Source organism: Hydra viridissima, unplaced genomic scaffold (genome assembly GCF_058129835.1).
Source record: "Hydra viridissima isolate aposymbiotic clone 2 unplaced genomic scaffold, HvirCarnegie_v1 scaffold_2, whole genome shotgun sequence".
Lineage (NCBI taxonomy): Eukaryota > Metazoa > Cnidaria > Hydrozoa > Anthoathecata > Hydridae > Hydra > Hydra viridissima.
Window position 1 is genome coordinate 16,949,471 of NW_028324301.1, and position 12,750 is coordinate 16,962,220.

Below are 12,750 nucleotides of genomic sequence, written 5' to 3' on the forward strand. Positions count from 1 at the left end.
TATATTTTAAAAGTTTTTACAAATGCAGTTTATGAAAATAAATTCTTTTAACTGTTTGTGAAATGTCATTACTTTGTTTGCCATACAAAATCATAGGAATATTTTTTCTTTAGGATATTTTATCTTCTAAAGATCAAGAGATTGCAAATCTAAAGCTTGAAAATTTCAATCTAGAAAAGCAACTACGAACTGCACAACTTGATTCTGATCATAATAATTTGTTTCAACTTGCTGAGGTAGAAAAAAATATTTTTAAAATATTTTTTACATATGTAGTAATATAATTAACAATATATTAACATATACATATGATATATTATATATGCAGTTAGTATACATATGATATATATTATATAAAACATTTATATATTGTATAATAATTTTAAAAAAAATAAATTTTTTAAATTATTTATTGGCTGTTAATGTTTAGTATTTTTGTGTTGCTAGGCAAACAAAAAAAAAGATGAAAAAATTAAAGAGTTAAAGGAAAAGTTGCAAGTTGTAAGTTGTATTTTAATTTTAAAACTATAACATTTCTTTTAAAGTAATAGTCTTAAAATATATTAGTCTTAAAATGTATTAAGTATTTACAAATCATTTACAAATTATTTACAATTTATTTACAAATTATCAGGCAACAAAAGACTACAATGAGTACATTGAACATATAAATACTTTGAAAAAGACATCGAAAGACAATTCTTCTCTTTTTCAACAGAAGATGATTAAAAAACTTAACCAATCATTACAGCAGGAACAAATGAGCACCATGGTTGAAAAACAAAGGATAATAGAAGTAAAATTAATAAAAAAATTGCTTTCCTATGTTTAAGTGCATACAAAGCCACTTTTTGTCTACAAACATTTTAAAAATAATTTAGAAAATCATTTTTTGATCTTAAATCTAAATAATATTTTGGATTCATCCATTACTTTTTTATTCATAATTATCTATAATGTGCTCTAATATATTTTATATTTCTGTGTAATGTGTTTCAATAACACATTAGCATGAGAAAAAATTAATAACATTTTTTACAATTGTTTTTTGTTAAAGTGTTTAATTTAATTAAACTTTAGAGATTGTTTGATAAATTTTGAATGATTTTTTTAAAGGTTGAGCAAGACATATTAGAAAAGGATCGTCAAATAACTGAGTTGACTAATCGTTTAATCCAGTATGAGCAAGGACAGTATGGCCTTTCTGAAGCTGTGCAAGAAATTAAAGAATGCAGAGTACAAATCCGTATGAGAGACAGGTGATATTTTTCATGAAAGTCTTTTTCTTGATTTAAAAAAATTGATTTAAGTAAGATTTTATTAAAAAACCCTAGAGTATATTTTATGCTAAAAACAAAAAAATTTACTTTCCAGAAACATTGAAGAAATAACATCAAAAGCCAATGTTCTTAATGAAGAAGTTGATGTTTTGACTCTTGAGAATGAAGAAATGCGGGAAAGACTTGGTATTGAGTCGAGAGACATGTTAGATGTTTCAAGTTTGCGTAAGAAAAGAGCAGTTAAAGAGGAGCAAGCACACTCTCTCAATCGTGTCCTTCAAAGAGAAGTATGTGATTATAATTGTTTATAAAACCTTTTTTTTATTATTGTTATTGTTAATATTACTATTATTATTATTATTATTATTATTATTATTATTATTATTATTATTATTATTATTATTATTATTATTATTATTATTATTATTATTATTATTTTTTACTATCATTTCATTATTATTATTATTATTATTATTACTTTATTATTATTATTATTTCTATTATTATTATTATTATTATTATTATTATTATTATTATTATTATTATTATTATTATTATTATTATTATTATTATTATTATTATTATTATTTACTATCATTTCATTATTATTATTATTATTATTATTACTTTATTATTATTATTATTTCTATTATTATTATTATTATTTACTATCATTTCATTATTATTATTATTATTATTATTACTTTATTATTATTATTATTTCTATTATTATTATTATTATTATTATTATTATTATTATTATTATTATTATTATTATTATTATTATTATTATTATTATTATTATTGTTATTATTATTATTATTATTATTATTATTATTATTATTATTATTATTATTATTATTATTATTATTATTATTGTTATTATTATTATTATTATTATTATTATTATTATTATTATTATTATTATTATTATTATTATTATTATTATTATTATTATTTTTATATTATCATCATTATCATCATCATCATCATCATCATCATCATCATCATCATCATCATCATCATCATCATCATCATCATCATCATCATCATCATCATCATCATCATCATCATCATCATTATTATTAATATTACTTTTTGTTATTATTATTTCTATTATTGTTTTTTATTATTATTTCTATTATTATTTTTTATTATTATTTTGTTATAAATTATATACCAAAAAAACCAACATATATTTTATAATATTGCTGCTAAGTAACGTTTAATAACATTGAATTTTGTTCTTTAATTTTAAATACTCAAGCTTTTATGTTTATTTGTAAATAAATCAAAACCATAATGCAATATGTCTATACTCTTTAGATTGAGGTTTTGGAAGAGGAAAGAGTTCAATTAAAAAAAGCTCTTCGAAACCAAGCACTAGAAAGAGGAAAAAGGTTGTTTTTTTGTTTTGGAAAAGTTAATTGAAGCCCATAAATGTTTTGTCTCTTGTAAGCAAACACTAAAATTTCTCTAGTGGATGATATATTCATTCAATGCAGCTGTTAAACAAATGTATTAATATGCTGATGCTAATTTAATCAATCTGTAATTTACATTTTTGTTTATTTAAACAATCTGTTATGTATAATCAATCTGTTTTACATTTGTTAAAGGGCTGTAGAGCTTGGTTTGAGTTCTGAATATCTGGAAGAACCATATGAATTGTCAGTTGCATCCCCTAAATCAAAGATAATTAAAAAGCCTTTCCAAGTCACGGTAAAAATTTTTTGGTTTTAGATTCTTTACCTAATAAATTACCATGTTGGAGCTTTCCTAAGATGTTAAGATGTTGACTTACATATGTTTGTTCCTTGCATCACTTGTTTATTCAAAAATGTTTGCTTCACTTTTGATGTGTTATAATTTGATGAAATTGATTTACTACATTTAGTTTCCTGCAAGAAATTTGTTGATTAAATTGACAATAATTTTCTTATTTAAAGATTTAATATTTCTTATAAAGACTCATAAGATTTTATTTTATCAAGTAGATTTTTTTTATCATTCTTCCAAAAAAAAAAGGAGTTCTTCAATTGTTGAAAAAATGTTGTTTTTTTTTTTTTTTTGTTATTACAGGAAAATATTTCCTCAAAAGAAAGCTCAGAGGATTCCACACGTATTAATTTTTTAGAAGACCAAAACAAGATTTTAGAACAGCAGAAGAAGCTTCTGGAAGAAGAAAATAAAGTACATGCTTAGAAATTGCTATTCTTTCTGTTCTTTGTATTCAGTGATAATTATTACTAATAATAGTTTTTATTTTTTAATTTTTATTGTTGCTCTTAAACTTGTTTATTCTAATTCTAACAAAAAAGCATTTTACTTATTTGAGATTTAAAATTTAGCAGTGCAGAAAGTGCATTATGGGTACGCAGAGAAACTTTTTTCTTATGATTGTTACGCGTTTTAAAAATTATGTTAATCTATACATTATGCAAAAATATAAGTTAATCAATTTTGTATTTTCTTTTCCAGATACTTAAAGAAGAAACTAACAAGCTTGAAATAGGATTGCGTGAAATTAATGGAGCTTTAAAATCTGGTAAAAAGAAATAACTTTGTGATTTTACTTTTAATTGCCAGCAATTTTTCTTTTCTTAGTAAACACAGTAATTAGCATTCTAAAGATAATCATTTAACTTTTTTTAGGAAATACACCGATGGTGTTACAAGTTCCTGCCCTGGATACTCTTATTGCAGTTAGTTTTTTAAAAATACATAGCAACCAGAAAAAACTTGATCTTTTGCTAAATAATTATAAAAGCTTACTAAAACCAATTTTCTTTCTGAAATTTTTTAAAAACCCTAACAAATTGGCATAATTTAATAGTTTTCACCATTGACATTTATGCATTTATTTAATCTTTTGTTCAATTTATTTATTAACAACCTTAGATAGTCTGATGTATGATTATCCCAGATTTATTTTAATCGTTTTCTAAATCCAGAAAAATTTTGCTGTCTACTTCTCTCTAAAGCTTTTTTTCATCACCCTTATTATTGATTCATGAACCTTTTTTTCATCACCCTTATTATTGATTCATGAAGGCCTTCCTCCATAAGATAACATAACACAAAAGTTGTTTGATGATTGGATGTTACCTATAAAATACATTAAATCTTCTCTTATGATTTGTTTTAAAAATCGTTAGTCGACTACTTCCTTCTCAGAGTCTCCTAACCGCATTTTTGTCAAATCTTTAAATACTGTCCTCAAGGGTACCTCAAATATTCGTTATATTCTTTAATGACAGTTTTTCCATTTCTCAGCCCATTAATAAAAAGCATCCTGAAGTATAACCTCAGCTTTATTCTCTAATTTAGTCTCTAAAATGAATATAAATGCAAGCTATGAATGTTAATTGAGAAGTATAAAAATCAAAATGGTATCACAAATTTCACCATTGCAATTTTCATCCAACGTAGTTTTCATCTTTACTAATAAAATCTTAAACAAATGATAAATGTGTTACTTGGAGTGGCATAACTTTGAAAAGTGTTCATAGAAACCTTTTTGCACACTTTGTTCTATACAGATAAAGTTTTAACAATGTCAATCTAAAAGATTTAGAGAGCTTGTTGAAAAATGTTGTTTATTTGTTTCAACAAATGACTATTAGTATTTAATTTCTTTTCAGATAATTGAACAGAGACATGCCACTGGTCAGTATGATACAACCCTTCAACTAAAAGCTCAGGTATTTTTTGTTTAATATTGTTTATCTCTCTCTCTTTTGCTCCTCTTAATTATTTTTTGTACCATTCTCCTTTTCGCTTCTAATCTTCATTCCATTTAAATAATTGAGACTTTTCTGCGTTCTTAGTGTTTTTCTCATTATATAGTAAGAACTTTGAAATTTTTAGTTAAATAACTTAGCAGGAAGAAATGATGAACTGCGTTCCGAACTGCAAACTGCAAGAGGTGAAATCACCAAACTAGCCACTGAGCTAGATAGAAAGATTTTTAAGGTAGCAATATATATTGATATAACTTTAAGCGAATTTTCAGTGCCTTTTGTATTATTTATACATATGCTAGTAGTATATATCGATGCTTTTTGCATAAAGTTAGCAGGTAATGTTGTCATCAATTTTATTTGGATTTGTGTCTAATTTTTATGCTAATTACACATGAAAATTTTAGATTGATGCACTGGAGAACGAGATATTAAATTTGAACGAGAGCAGTAAGATTTTCTTGTTTTTTGTTTTTTTAAATAAGCTTTCTTTCAAAAGAAAATGTCTTAAAGCTTTAAAGTTATTTTGTTAATTTTTTTTTTTTTTTTGGCAATAGGGGAAAATGTTATCAAAATTAATCCGTTACCCCTCCCTGCTGGTGTCAATCCAACCTCGAAAGATATTATAGCTTGTTTAAATGAGTATCTCATTCAGGTTTTGCAGGTCAGAAAGTTTCTATGCGTAAATATATCTCCGCGCATGCGTAAGTATACACAAACTTATAACCTTAGGTATGCATGCATTTATGTGTTATTTTATTAGGAACTTTCAAATAAAGAAGAGATTTGTAATCAAATGGAGCAGGCCTTAGAAGATTGTCGTCGAAAATATTCTGTTTTGGGTCATCAACAAGTAATCTTTTTCTTTTTTATGTGAAAAATTGCATTTAAATTTATTTCGCTTGTTCGCATCGAAACGATGAAGCATTCGATTAAAAAGTTTTTTGGATTCACGCGTTGTTTTATCTTTAGAGCATACTGTATCAAGAACACATACAACTGAAGATGCAAACTGAAGAAGAAAAATTGAATTTTGATAAAACAAAAGAGGAGTTGCTACAGAAGTTTAACGAAGATCAAGTGCGGTTACAAGAGTTCGATGTGAGTTTGAAATTCTTTGAATTTACAAAGTGATGCAATAATTTTTTAGGCGGTATTTCTTAAATTCATTTAAGGAAATTTAAATATGGCACCATTATTAATAATTGATTTTCAGAGTTTTTTGGAGAGATTGAATAGTGATCCTGATGATCATAAACGGCTGCTTGTTGAAATGACTCGCAAGATGACAGTAATGGCTGTAAATTTGAAATCAATTACTCGTAAATATGCGGTTATTCAAGATGTGGAGAAAAATCTGCGTAAAGAGAATTCAAAAATCAGAAAGGATGCTATGGATATGGAGGCTTCAATTACTAATAAGATTGGTGAACTGGAACGATATAAGGTTTTGTATTTCTTTCAAATTCTTTTTGTTATTTTATGTTATTTTCGAATAATTTTCCGTGTTTTCAGCTTATGAAATATTTCATAAGAACACTTGTAAAATTTTCTTATAGGCTATGTGCGTTTATAAAATCAGTGCATTGCAGAAATCTCTCGATGACTCCGTACCGAGTTCTGAATTAGAGTTAGCCAACCGTCAGTTCTACGAGTTGACGTCAAAATATCGAGATTTATTGCAGAGGGATAATTTCCTTGTTGAACGCACATCTGCTCTTGAAGCATTACAAGTATGTATAACCTTTATAAGGAAGTTTCGTACATATAGACAAGTTATAGTAACAGTTATGTAAGCGCTTATAAACCTTACGTTTAAGTATACATTACAAACACACATGCAGGTGCAGCCTTCATAAAATTTATATATGAGGGTTAAACCTGCATCTTTGCTTTGCATAATCTCTTTAGATATAAAAATTCAGATAAATATTTTTTCAGATAATTTTTTAAAACAGAGATCACAATGCGTCTCACAGCATTATTAAATATTGCCCACCTGTTAGTTTATGTTTGTTAATAATCTACGTCAAATTCAGCTATAAGTTAAGCCAGCAATAATTTAGGTTTCTTTATAAAAGAAAGAGGCGCGCTACTGACACGATTAACTTCATTCTTATAGCTGATAAAATGTGGGTTATTTTTATTGTTTTTATAAAATTGTAATGGATATAACTCATGTTATATACTTTACTTTGGATCTCTAAGCCATGTTATATTTTTTAACTTGGTTCCTTTAAGCTATGTTATATAATCTTTAAATTAGATCCATTAAGTCGCGTTATATTCTTTAAGTTGGATATATATCCTTTAAAAGCATAAACGGCTGCTTGTTGAAAACATGTTTTCTATCTTGGTTTTGTGTTCTTTATAATTTATTAGCGATCCACTGCTTAACAAAGATTACTCTTTGGTTTCAAATTTAGCCTAAATTTCCCTCAGGAAAATTACTCAGCTCGTCTTACAAGGTTTTTATAAAAATATATTAAAAAATTAGCTTTAAATCTTAAAAGTGTTAATTTTTAAAAATTAATTTCTAAAAGAATTATATTATCTTCTCAAATTAAGATAAAATTACCAAAATGAAGGTCTGATAAAGGTTGAAACGAAAAAACGTAATCTTGATTTTTTTTCCTGAGAAAGTGACGAAAGAATAAATTAATTGCACTTGGCGTTGATTAAATCAACGATCCAAAGTACAATGGTCTAAAGAGTTCGTTCAACATCTCATATTATAAACAACAAAACAGCACAAGCATAAAGAAAACAACAAAATGGTACAAACAACACAAGCATCAAAAAATAACTTCCGCTCTTTTGTTTAATTGCAAAAGAATAGCTTAAGTTAATGTAAAGAGATCCGTTTAAAATTCCGTCTTTGAAATAGGTACCTTCAGTCGTATTATTTTTTAATCCATTTGATTTGTTTTTTGTTTTTTTTCCATGTTATTGATAAAACATGGGGGAAAAAAATCAACTGGATTAAAGAATCATATTCAATATTTAGATAAATACAGACTATGAATTATTTTATAGACTTCAGATTTTCAGCATGTTTCGAAAAATGACCAAAAAAAAAAAAAGAAATAATCGCGAAAGTTTGACGAAATAAATTCCTGATTAATGTTAATTCTTTATTAACGTTTATTGCACAAGTGCACAAAAAATGGCGTGCGAGTACGTTAAGCAGAAGAGCTCGTCATTAATGATACTTATATGCATAAATTTATGATTTCATAGGCAACTGAACATGTTTATGGAAGGAACATAAAGCGATAGCTTAAAATAAAATTTTAGATGAAAACCTCGTTTTTAAAAACTCAGGGAAATAGTAAAATAGCGTTTTTAAAATATAAAAAATCAACAAACTTTTAATGATTTATGCATAAAATCCCCGTGCATAAAATAATCAAATTCTATTGAACCGGCAAAACTACTGCACTTTTATCAAGTGGCAATTATGCTAAACAGTGTCTACCAAGATTGGTGGTATTCTAGACCTATCTGGGTGGATTCACATAATTTTAATCAAGTTAAAAACTAAATGAGAAGTTAAAACTTAACGGAGAAAGCATTCAACATGTAAAAAGGTTCGTTAAGTTTCAGATTCGTCGTGAATAACCACGAAGCATAAAGAGTTGCCATCTTGAAAATTTAATTTTTAATTCGAAGTTTTTATTAATTTCTAGAAGAATTAGATTATCTCAAATTAAGATAAAAGTTACCAAAATGAAGGTCTGTTAACGACTGAAAAGAAACAACGTAATCTTCTTTTTTTTTTTAAATCGAGAAAGAAAAAAGCAATCTGAGAAATGACGTGAGAATTCTAAAGATCAATAAAACCGACAAAAAAAGTTATTGGATAACAAACATCTTCGTTCTGTGATTTTTGTCTTAAAAATAAGAAAACGAAAAACAGTTTTTTAAGATTTTGTAGATTTTCTTATCATGTAAGGTGCCGGTAACAGTGAGCTTTCAGTTAAATGCATTAAAATACTCCGATAAAGAGGTGCTCTAAAAATACAGAACAATAAATTCGATGTTATTTTGGGCTAATTTTTTGAACAAACATTTGACTCATTTTTTCTTGTACAATACGAAACTTGAATAATTTATTGTTATTCTGCTTTTTGTTATCTGAATTTTGATGTAGCTGATTATCTCTATAAATTTTTAAAAATTCCTTCCCATTAAGTTTTTTTGATTCTTAAAGCTCGGTTCTTTTCCACCTTGTTTTTATTCATCTCTTTTTGTACGCCAGAATATTTAGCGAGTTATTAAAACGCTGTTATATCTAACTTATCTTCTAAAACTGATGCATTTTCTGATGTGCAAACTCGGTTTTTGTCTGAGATTTCACTTTCCGACGATTTGCTAGTCGGTTGAATTACGGGCGGATCTTCAACCAAATCAAGTCCTCCATCTTCGTTTTTTATTTCGTATCTTTTTAGAACTTCACTTCTCATTTTTATAGAATCTATTCTAACGCTCGTCAAAGTCGAAACATTTGTTCTTGTAATTTCAGCTTCCGTTAAACTCAATGCTCCTATTTTTTTGAGCATGTTCGTAAGATCTTTTTTGAAGCGAGTGTCTAAAAAGCAGTACAACAAAGGATCGATTGCCACTCTCGACCAATACAGTATCTGTATGGTTCGTAAGTAAAAACGTGTATCACTATCTTTTTCTAACTCAGGCGCAACATCCCATATGAAGTATAACAGTTTGTTTGGGAGTATGCATATAATAAATCCAAGTATCATAGCGGTAAGGACTCTTGTAATTCTGTTTTCGTTCTTTTGATTCCACGAGCTAATGTTTGATGGCGAAATTTCTCTGTTGAGCAAACGATACATTATGTGACCATGCATTATTGCAATCGCCAATAGAGGCAGAAAAAATGCTACAAAAAAGTAAGATATACCGTAGGCTTTTTGCAAAGATTTATTGCGCCAGTATTCATTGCAGTATTTCTTATCGTCGTACAGTAATACCTGAAGCGTTATTATGTTAGGTATAACAATAACGAAACTAATTATCCATACAAGAACTAAAGCTACTGAGATGTTGTAGCGTCGCCAGGGCGTAAGGTAAGGAAGTATGACGCCACGGTATCGCTCCACTGCAATTATCAATATAGTGCCCACCGACAAGTTCGTGCAAAATGTTATAGCTGGATATATAAGCTTACACAAACTCTTAGCATATGTCCAATTGTGTTTTAACAGTTCCACTGGAGCGTAACTGAAAAGTAGGACGCAACAGTAAAGGTCCGCCAGAGCTAAGTGCGATATTAAACATTTGTAATGGGACATACGACTTCTCTGAGATATCGAAATTACTACTAACACAAGCATGTTTGCTATTGTTCCTACAATAGCAAAAACTAGGACTGAATAACCAAGTAAGGGAGCCAAATGTATAGGGGGTGCTTTTCCTTTTGCCAACGTTTCGTTGATCATTGTTGTGACACGTTTTATTCGGAAAACCGTAATTAAAACGTTATCAGTTGACTTTGAAATAGAAGACGAATATAATATAAAATTAGTCACATTGAAAATAACATACGTCTTCACCTTAGCGTCCTTCCTTCTTCCCCCCTCCTCTTAATTTAAAAAATAAATACGAAAAAAATGTCTTTCTTAAATTAAGAGTTGTTGATTCTAAAAACTTTTCAATGATAAAGTCAATTAATTCAAAATTTCATTGAAGCTTCAAAAAGAAAAAGAAAAAAAAAAAGAAAAGAAAAGAAAAAAAAAAGTATCAATAAACCTTAAAATTCTCCGAGAAGTGTGTCAGTGTTTTTCGTTTTAATGCGACACTACTTCAAATGAAAATATATAATACAACAGCTGAACACAGAAACAAAAACGAAAGGTATTGAAATAACTTCTATGCTCTCCGCTGAATGTTTCTAAAATATTGATTTCATTTACTGCTGCGATGAGAAGATTTATCATACTTACGGCAATTCGTCATAGCTGGTCGACCGTTTCGACGAATGAAGAACTGCTCTCGATTCGAAGGTCTATAGCGCTGAAAAATTTGCAATATTAGTTAATTATTTATTTTCCTTACGTTTTAGTCTTTACAAATAGGGTTTTAAAATAAACTTATCTACTAAATGTGCTGTTTTTGTCAATGTTTCTCTTTTTTTGAATATATTCTTGCGCCCGAATAAATTGCGCGCTTTATTCTATCAAGGGTAACATATAATAAGGACAGCTTTGTCAAAATTGGCTGACTTTTGTCCGCTGAAATAGTTTTGAACAATTTTTTTTGCCTCAAACAAGTTTCAAAATTGGCTTCCTGTTAATTGCTCAAAATGCACTTACTATATCCAATTTGAAAGCGTTGTTCATTTAAAGAAAACATGAACTGTCAATAAACTTTTATCTGACGGAAAAAAAAACAAGAGTAAATTATTAATTATATTTTTTGTGTTTAAGTTAAATTATTCCTTTATTCTAATTGCAGTTTTTTTTAGATCAATAAACTCTCCAATTTTCAGTTCTAAAAATCCGTTATTTTTTCGGAAACTCGTATATTTGATCAAAAACTCTTGAGCATTTTTTTCAATATGGCAATAACTTAAAACTTTTTTTAATTTGTTAACTCGATAAAGAAGAGGGAGGGGGAGGGGGAAATTTGATAGAACACTTGAAATTTTACTTCAGATTTTAGGTTTTATTATGTTTTTTTCTCAAGTGGTAGTCACAAAGCCACAATTTAAAAAATAATTTTTTTCCCCTTTGAACAGTTTTTCTGCAGGTTTGTAAACATTAACTAACAATTGCTAATTTTAGATAAGAAATGTTCACACAGATAATCTTCAATTTAACAGTTTTCTTGGATTATGTAATCAAAATATACATTTTTCATATTTGGCCTTAAACATTTAAAAGTTAAGATTTCTTGATAAAAACAATTGATAGATTTAGAAGTTAGGGCATGAGAAGGGGAAAGGATTCAGCCACATCTCCCTGAAGCCACTTTGGATGTCAAAGATGACTTTTTTTCTCATTAGAGGTCATAATGACTTTCAAACAACACCCTCCCTTTTTTTTTTTTTGCTTAGTTAAGTTAAAATTGTACAGGCTATGTGCAAAAAAATCTCTGTTGATTACAGTTGTACATCCTTTTTTTTTTTTGATAATCTTCAGTTTAAAGCTTCTAAGAGGTCTTTCAATGAGTTCCAGTTCTTTCCCATCCAGTATTCTCCCATCTTGTTCCAGTATTCTCTCATCTTGTTTGAGTCCCATTGGTCTTTGATGAAAATATTCAACTTGCTTACCCAGGTTATCTGAAATTTCACCAAAATGACAATGAAAGTAGTTAACCTTGATGTTTGCATAGTGCATAGTTGATTGTCTAAAAAATTTTAAGGTATTGTAACTCTGCATTAGGTTTTCTTATTAAAACCTTTAAATTGGCAGAAGTAACAGTTATCCAAAAAGTTTGTTGGTTTTCTCAAAACCATTGACTAACCAAACATTTGATTAGCATTCTTTCCTTGAGACCATGACTGCAAAGTTTCAACACAGCTTTTGCTCACTTTTTAAGGGATCCAGTGTTTGCTTGGGAATCCAACTGCTACTTTAAAGTATATATCTTTTCAGCAAAGTTATGATGCTGTGCTTTTAAGCCTGTAAAATTTAAAAACTTTCTTGATGTTGTCAAAATATCTGGATCAATTCTACATTCCTCATTTTTGAAATTATAGCCATAAT

The 12,750-nt window shown here is 27.7% G+C and overlaps 2 protein-coding genes across 7 annotated transcripts in view; one reads left to right on the forward strand and one right to left on the reverse strand.

Moving 5' to 3' along the window:
- Positions 1–12,750, forward strand: part of LOC145184410 (centrosomal protein of 290 kDa-like) — a 31,080-nt gene that overhangs the window by 3,556 nt on the left and 14,774 nt on the right. For 3 of the 5 annotated variants that reach the window (XM_090079962.1, XM_090079960.1, XM_090079961.1), the window contains exons 13-30: positions 114–236; positions 448–501; positions 635–796; positions 1,117–1,259; positions 1,375–1,567; positions 2,607–2,680; positions 2,900–3,002; positions 3,363–3,473; positions 3,762–3,828; positions 3,936–3,985; positions 4,925–4,984; positions 5,151–5,255; positions 5,431–5,473; positions 5,581–5,687; positions 5,787–5,876; positions 5,996–6,124; positions 6,240–6,470; positions 6,583–6,756. In XM_090079962.1, coding sequence (XP_089936088.1) covers positions 114–236; positions 448–501; positions 635–796; positions 1,117–1,259; positions 1,375–1,567; positions 2,607–2,680; positions 2,900–3,002; positions 3,363–3,473; positions 3,762–3,828; positions 3,936–3,985; positions 4,925–4,984; positions 5,151–5,255; positions 5,431–5,473; positions 5,581–5,687; positions 5,787–5,876; positions 5,996–6,124; positions 6,240–6,470; positions 6,583–6,756 — 2,019 coding nt within the window. Of the gene's footprint in view, positions 1–113; positions 237–447; positions 502–634; positions 797–1,116; positions 1,260–1,374; positions 1,568–2,606; positions 2,681–2,899; positions 3,003–3,362; positions 3,474–3,761; positions 3,829–3,935; positions 3,986–4,924; positions 4,985–5,150; positions 5,256–5,430; positions 5,474–5,580; positions 5,688–5,786; positions 5,877–5,995; positions 6,125–6,239; positions 6,471–6,582; positions 6,757–7,092; positions 7,156–10,930; positions 11,047–12,750 lie in introns of those variants that run through there. The other 2 variants (XM_090079963.1, XM_090079964.1) reach the window with 2 other exon arrangements.
- On the reverse strand, positions 9,062–11,033 carry LOC149892246 (neuropeptide Y receptor type 6-like). Of its 2 annotated transcripts, none has more exons than XM_090079966.1 (2): positions 10,793–11,033; positions 9,062–10,625 (listed from the first exon to the last, which is right to left on the reverse strand). In XM_090079966.1, exon 2 carries the CDS (start codon positions 10,480–10,482, stop codon positions 9,301–9,303), a length of 1,182 nt encoding a protein of 393 aa, XP_089936092.1. In that variant the 5' UTR covers positions 10,483–10,625; positions 10,793–11,033; the 3' UTR covers positions 9,062–9,300. The 2 variants fall into 2 exon arrangements, with proteins under 2 accessions (XP_089936092.1, XP_089936093.1); XM_090079967.1 differs by having other exon boundaries at positions 9,062–10,533; positions 10,793–10,921.